The sequence below is a fragment of the Hibiscus syriacus genome, unplaced genomic scaffold (assembly GCF_006381635.1).
Source record: "Hibiscus syriacus cultivar Baekdansim isolate YM2019G1 unplaced genomic scaffold, ASM638163v2 tig00110347_pilon, whole genome shotgun sequence".
In the NCBI taxonomy this organism is placed as follows: Eukaryota; Viridiplantae; Streptophyta; class Magnoliopsida; order Malvales; family Malvaceae; genus Hibiscus; species Hibiscus syriacus.
The window spans coordinates 810706-817991 of NW_024062698.1; the positions used below are offsets into that span (position 1 = coordinate 810706).

At 33.8% G+C, this 7286-nt stretch overlaps 1 protein-coding gene across 1 annotated transcript; it reads right to left on the reverse strand.

The window, feature by feature from the left end:
- Positions 1-4260: 4260 nt before the first annotated feature.
- Positions 4261-4758, reverse strand: LOC120120782 (WAS protein family homolog DDB_G0292878-like). Its single transcript, XM_039140312.1, has one exon. It carries the CDS (start codon positions 4756-4758, stop codon positions 4261-4263), a length of 498 nt encoding a protein of 165 aa, XP_038996243.1.
- Between the last annotated feature and the right edge of the window lie 2528 nt (positions 4759-7286).

Consider the following 7286-nt stretch of genomic DNA (forward strand, 5'->3'; position numbering starts at 1 on the left):
TTATTACAACTGAGGTAAAATGGCACCGTTTGGGATGCGAGTAGGGCGGTAATTTAAATTAAAGATGGTAAGTTATTCAAATTGATTTAGTCAAAGTTCAGTTAATTTTTAAATCGAAGAGTTAATTCGAATTTAAATTTGACTTGAATTTTTAATGAGTTGAAACGAATTACTTGATACATGATTCAAAAAGTAAGTAACTCAAAAATATGTATTAAATTTTTAGTTTTTTGAATTAAATTATTATTAATATTAATAACATTTATATGTTGTTTTAAGGTTTAATATAAAATTAAGTGTTCAAGCTATACCACCTTTTTTATATAGGTGTCTAAATGTTTTGGACAATTCAAGTATCTTATGTTATAAACTTTATCACTTTAAGTACCTTAACCGTAATGATCGTTAAAAAAATCCGTTAAAATACATGTGTCATATTTATATTTTTTAAATAAAAAATTCATTTAAAAATATTCCCACGTTCCTCTCTTCCCATTCGAGCACTCGTCACACTGAACAACCCTCATCGTCATCTTTTAATTCAAGATCAGTCGTCGATAGACACGAGGAGTATCTCTGTCCCTTTTCTTATACTTTAAATTTTCGTATTGGGGCAATACGCTTTAAGTGAAGGGGTCAAGTGGGAATTTCACCATGCTTATTCATGTTGGTTTGATGGGATATCTCGATGCTTATGAATTTTTTCTTGTCTTGGTAACTTGTTAGTTTTGTCATAATCCCTTATTTACAAGCTTGAGTTGATCTTTTTATGCATGAATAATTGATTTGAGTTAACAAAAATGATTTGATGAAAAGCTTTTAACCTTGTGGTATAATTGTTAGCGTTGCTTAAATATGAGCTTGTGCTTGTTTGACTAATGATATTGATGTAATCTTCAAGTGTTTAAATTTTTGAGCGGTTGTGAGCGCTTAAAGTTGTTTTGCAACTAATGGGCGATATTGTGGTTAGTCCAATCGAAGACTAAATTTCTAAGATTGACTTGGGAATATTGATTTACCGGAAGTAAAAGTAAGTTACAAGGGTTAAGCCTTGTAGACTATAACAAGCATGAATTCGGAATTAAAATCCCTATTGATGATCGAATGAATTGAGGAAGAGTGAAGCCTCAGGTTGTTTTTATCCATTTGCTTTTCTTTAAAATTTATTTTATTTACTTTCTTTTAATTCTTGAATTTTCTACCTCTCAATTTTAACCCCCTTTATTTTATTTTTTCTTTTCAGGATCAAAGTAAATCAACGTTCCAAAGTCCCTGTGGATCGATCATTCTTCTCTTTACAACACTTTATTTTATTTATTTATTTATTTATGAGAATAAGGAATTTTATTTGACAATTACGACTCTTGTCAATACCTAGTGTTATGACCAATCAGGATGATCGACGACATATAGTTAGTCGTTCGTCGATGGATGGGTGGCCGAAATGAACAACAATTAGAGTAAAGGTGACTAATAAGAGATTTTAAGAATTTGTGGTTATTTTTAGATTTTAAAATTGTTTAAGGTGTTTTAAAAATATTAATTTAATGTTTTAAAAATATTAATTTAATGTTTTAAAAATAAATTATTAAAAATATAAGGCTTAATTAGAAAATAAGTTCCTAAACTATACTATTTTTCCAAATTGGTGAATAAACTTTTTTCGATTCATCTAAGTGCCTAACGTTACAAACACTACCATTTTAGTGCATGAGGCATAACTACCATTAAATTCTATCTTTAAAGGACACATGTTCCATTCAGATAATTTTGAAAATTTTATTTAAAATAAAAATTTAAAATTGTATTTTTTTTAAAAAAGCCCTAAAATTTTCAAAATCTTAAAAAATCCTCAAACTTTGAAAACCTAAATTAATCCCTATACCAATGCTATCGTCACCCTTTACCATAGTCGTTATCATCGACTAACCTACCCCTATTGTGCCTCTATTAACGTGACGAACAACCACTAATGGCATGGTTTAAATCAATCGACGACACAACATTTGGGAAAATAATCAGACATTTACGTGATCTGACGATGCAAGCAACAACAAGGATGATGTCAGCAAAAAAGGGAGGCGACGTTGGCAACATCGATAACATCAACTATGGTTGGGATTTGGGGTTTGGGCCAGGGTTTTGTGGTTGATTTTAGGGACTTTCAAAGATTTGAAACTTTTTTTGTAATTTTAGAAAATTAGAGTTTTTTTTTTTTGTAAAATAATAATATTTTTAAGTTTTTAATTTAAATAAATTTTTTAAAATTTTATAAAGGTGACACGTGTCTTTTAACAATAGTTACGATCCAGACACCTAAATTGATAATGTTTGTAAAGTTAGGTATTTAGATGAACCGAAAAAAGTTTGGACACCTATTTGAGAAAAAAGGTCTAGGTGTTTAACATCCATTATGGCCGAGACACCTAAAGTGGTAATGTTGTAATGTTAGGCACATGGATTGACTGAAAAAAAAGTTAGGCACTTATTGAGAAAAACGATATAGTATGTGCACTTATTTTTATATTAAGACTGTTGAATTAAGATTTTGATATAAAAATAATTTGCAAAATTGGTTTTGGACTTAATTGAATTTTTCAAAAATAATTCAAAGTCCAAATTAACTTGAAAAATATGTTTTAAATGTTTTCCAACTTAGTCGAACCTTTCAAAACATATTCAATTTTTCGCACTTTAAAGTCGAGTTTCCAAGCATTTTTGGCTCAAAGGATTAATTCCTTAGCAAAGAATCGATCCCTTTGACCAAATCGATCCCCTTGAAACAAGATCGATCTCAGTCCTCGATGAAAACGGTTGATCCTTTCACCAAAAGGATCAGTCCCTCGATGAAAAGGATTTATCCCTTCCCTTAAAATGTCGACCCTTTCTTGCAATGGCCAAATTATTTAAACAATGGTCAACCCCTTTCACCAAAGGATTGATCCCTTGTATATTAAATGTTGTTTTTGGTTGTAGGTAATGACTATAATGATCATCATCGGCTCCAAACAGCTAGAGTTGATAGAGAAAGTATAAATTGAAGGTCAAAACATCCCAAGATCAACAAGAATAATATTCATCAAATATACTAATATCAAAAAAGTGTTCTTCCTTCATTCACTTTGTCAAACTACATTATTTTTTTGCTCAAGTGTGATTTGGGTGAGTGCTTAAATTGTGCGAACATATTTACCTTGTGATGTTTCTTAATTGTTTACTTATTTGTAATTCCTCTTGTGGAGAGAGTCTAAGCAAGGTTTTAGGGTATAAATCCGGTGTGTTGTTGTAAGGTTACACCTTATCCTCAAAGGTTAGCAAATCTAGTGGATTTGAGAAATCCTTAGTATGAATGTTAAGGTAGTTGATGTAGACTTGGTTTAAAAGTCGAACTACTCTAAAATCGTTGTAAAAATCTTTTTATTTTCAGTTGCTTCCACAAATTTTTTAAAAGGCCAATGTACCCCCTCTTGGCATTTTTCGTAAGAGCTAACAAAACCTTTTTTTTAAATATAATATAAGGTTTTTATGTACTTAAGGTTTAAGATTGAGCTTGAGTTTGATATTCAATTGAGCTAAGTTTGAGAATATTTCGAGTTTAAGTTTTTCAAGTTTGAGTCGAATTTCAATTTTTGATTTTTCGAATTGAGATTAAAAGTTTAATCTTGTGGGCTTTTTGAGTCGAGTTAAACTTTAGTTTTTTATTTTGGTTCAAGCTGAGCTTAACAGTTTTAATCTCGTGAGTTTTTAAGCGAGCTGAGCTCAATTTTATAATTTTTGAATGGAAACGAACCAAAAAACTACTCATTTACTGCAGTAGGCGCAAAGGTGTCGAAGACCACAAGTGATGGATAAAAAGCAAACGGGGATGGGGCTGTGAATAGCACCGATGGTGCTGTTGCAACCAGGGGCCTTGGCGTACAGTGGGATGATCATGGCCGATGGCTCTATGGTTTTCCAGGAGCCTCGGCGTTGTTCAGTCTTACAATCTGAACTTTGGGCTATCCTCAATGTTATCAAACTTACATGGAATATGTATTAGCCAACATCTGATCAACTCACCTATAATTTAATTGAACTATCCTTGAAATATATAGACATCAACTTAGATTGAAGTAAATAACCTACACAATATTTGTATACCCATCACCTTAGATCATTAATGCTATTAAAGTAATGATAGAAGCAGAAGATTATTTTTTTATAAAAGAAGCAAAAGTGTAAAAACTGTAAAGCTCGATGTGTGTTCAAGTAGAGTTTCTCTTAAAACTGGACACTTGATCGCTTAATAGAATCGATCCTCTGCAGCCTGATTTGCTCTCTTACTTTGGCTATGAACTCGTCTGCCTTCTTATCCACATCGGAACCCCCATCATTTCCACTGCTTGGATTTGCTTCCTCCTTGTTTGGGCTCCTTTCGCTTGAAACGATGGGAGTTTCACCAGCTCCATCGTCCTCACTCTCCGAATCATCGTCACTAGTAGTTTCGACCATCACCTTTTCAAAGGAAACCTCATTACGAGTCGAGGAAGAAACAGGTTTCAATGACGGTGGTTTTTGAGTCATCGGTGGTGGCGGAGGAGATAGGGACGACTTCGGCGAAAATTGAGGCGGCGAATGGGGCAACTTTGGTGAAGCAGACATGGAATTGGACCGAGACAAACGCATGCTTTGGGACCTAAATGACCCAAAATTATCTTCTTTCATTTCCTTTCTTCCGGATCTTGAACGCCATGGAATTGGTGAAGGAAGAACAAACATTATTATTCTCACTCCATTCGTACCTTTTGGAACTCAACTTAGAATTAGACCTCCTAAGAGGGTTAGAATTTGCACGACTTCCCTACTTGTCTCGTTCAAAGCACGCGATTTCAAGCTCCTAACAGGCAAAAGCAAAGGCTTTTCAGGGTTTCCAGGACTAGAACTTGTTTTCATCAACAACACTGCGTTCTTTAGCTACAATCATGAGGTTCGTTCCTATAGTAAAGGCTACTCCAGGTCTGGACCTTGATATCATCAGACCCAGATAGTTTTCAGCTTCTTCATCGAAAACAGATGAAACCTGAAGGAATCTGGATATCAAAGACTGTACGTCTTCAAACTTGGATTGATTGTTATAATTTTCCTTCTCTGTTTCATCGGTTCGTCGGCTAAAAAGGCCGTAAGAGACTGCTATGCCAACGAATAGAAGGTGAAGAAGCTCCCAGTTTCTATTGAGGAGGGTTTGGTTGATGAACTCGGGCGCTTGTGAGGGCAAAACTTGGATTACAACCCAGAAAACGAAGACCAGGAGGGCTTTGTAGAGGAAAGGTGTATAATACTTACTCGGGTTTGCTTGGTTTTGTTCTTTACTGGTAACTGGTGTTTTCTGTAGGAGTTTACATCTTCCATTGAAGAAGAGGGAAAAAAAAAAAAGAGTCAGGGAGCGAAAGAAAGGTTGTTTTGGTTTGTTTGTGGGAAGAAAGCATATTTGAAGGTAAGCATTGGTTAATGTTGGTGCTTACTTTTTAGCCTTTTTGATGACTCAGATATTCTTGGGGTCCTTGCTTTTAAGGTAAGGGAAATCAAGTTGCCTCACGTATCATCCATTGCAATGAGATTTTACAGGCAGCGATGGTGAGACGACCCTACTACTGTGGTTACCTAAAATTTTTAAATTTTAATATTTTTATTCTTTTTATATTTATTATTAATTAAATTCTATTTTTTAAAATATTTAAAAATTTTTTCCTATATATTTAAATTCATCTTCTAATATAAATTAGGTTTCCGTCCTATTTAACGAGTCTACTGGTATTAGAAAAAAGCAATCCAGGATCTTCACATCATGATATATGCTTTTGTTTCCGACATTTTGGAGGCAAAAAGCTAAAAGAAGTTTGCATGTTGAGTCATCTAGTTGGACCTGCAATCTGCAATATTTGATAACATATCCTTGCCTTTTCTTTTCACTTATTATATCAGCATTAAGGCAAAAAGCTGTTCCAGAAAAAACTTCCTCAGCTTAGCTCTGATATATATTTGTGGTGGGAATTGCTCCTACCGGAGAAAGAAGAATCTGAGTGGGGGATTAGGGGCAAATAGGTTGCGTCTAGCTAGCCAGGATTCTTCTCTGGACTGAGTACGCTAACTTCCTCTTTGGTGAAATTACCTATCAGATCTCTCTATTATGAGGACCTATTCAAATTACTCCCTCTACTACTAAATAGATAAAAGTTTTCTTTGACAGAATTCAGTGATATATATGAATTTAGTTCTACAATTATATCCGCAACTATTAGACGGATGAATTGACTCAAAGGTAGTATATGTTCAGAATCTTTCATGATCATTAACAATAAATATACACTTTACAAACACACTTGCTCGAACTTGAGACTTATGGAGAGAACAACAACCATTTATCACTAAGTCACGTAATAAATTCGTTTGAATATATTTTAAATTAAAAAGAAAAGTCCGAATCTAGTCATTTCTTCATCAGCATACTTGGAAATACTCAAAATACCTTTCCTAGGAGCAGGAGCAGCCCATGTGAAGAGAGTGTGAAAGTGGTGCCCAATTCCATGCAAGGTTTAATTAAAGATTGAAGAGATAATGATAAATCCTGATTACTGAAAAAGCTTGAAGGTATCGTGCTTTCTACAATTTGGGTCGGAAAGTTAAAAACTTTGGACAATGGATCTGATTCCTTCACAACCAATCCATTCAAATTCTTTCACTCTCACTAACGATCAAAGCTTGAAACAACTTTTTGGCCTTCCTCAATTATTATAATCCTTAAACTTTTACTTTCTTTTTAATCTCAGAATTTTACTTTTCGTTAAATTAACCCGAACATGACGAAATAATTCGTTTTTAGATTATTGAAGCTCACAAATGTTATCGTTATAAAAAAAATGTTAAAGAATGAATGTTGAATCTGCCATGGAAGCCTAGAAGGGAAAATAAATCATAGTAGCTGGAACCATTCATATCTCTACAAATATGAATTCGTATCGTATTCTGGTGCTAGCAGACTGTGTATGTATTCATAATAAACGCAGTTGAAGGCACCGTTAGGTTTTTCAGTTTTAATTTCAACGTTATTGTACATGATCTTTAATGAATTCATAATTCAGTTCACACAATACTGTGTAAATAAAAAAATTTAAGGATATGGCTTAATCTTCCGCAAGTCCAAGCAATTCCTTAATGAAGCTTTGGGGCCCAACGGTAGGATGATGATCCATTGAGACGAGTTTGGATGACGCTTTCCTGCAACAAAACCACTACTTGCTTTCTATCAC

Bases quoted from the DNA above. Each gene is read 5' to 3' on its own strand.
- LOC120120782 (XM_039140312.1), bottom strand. From the start codon at position 4,758: ATGTTTGTTCTTCCTTCACCAATTCCATGGCGTTCAAGATCCGGAAGA.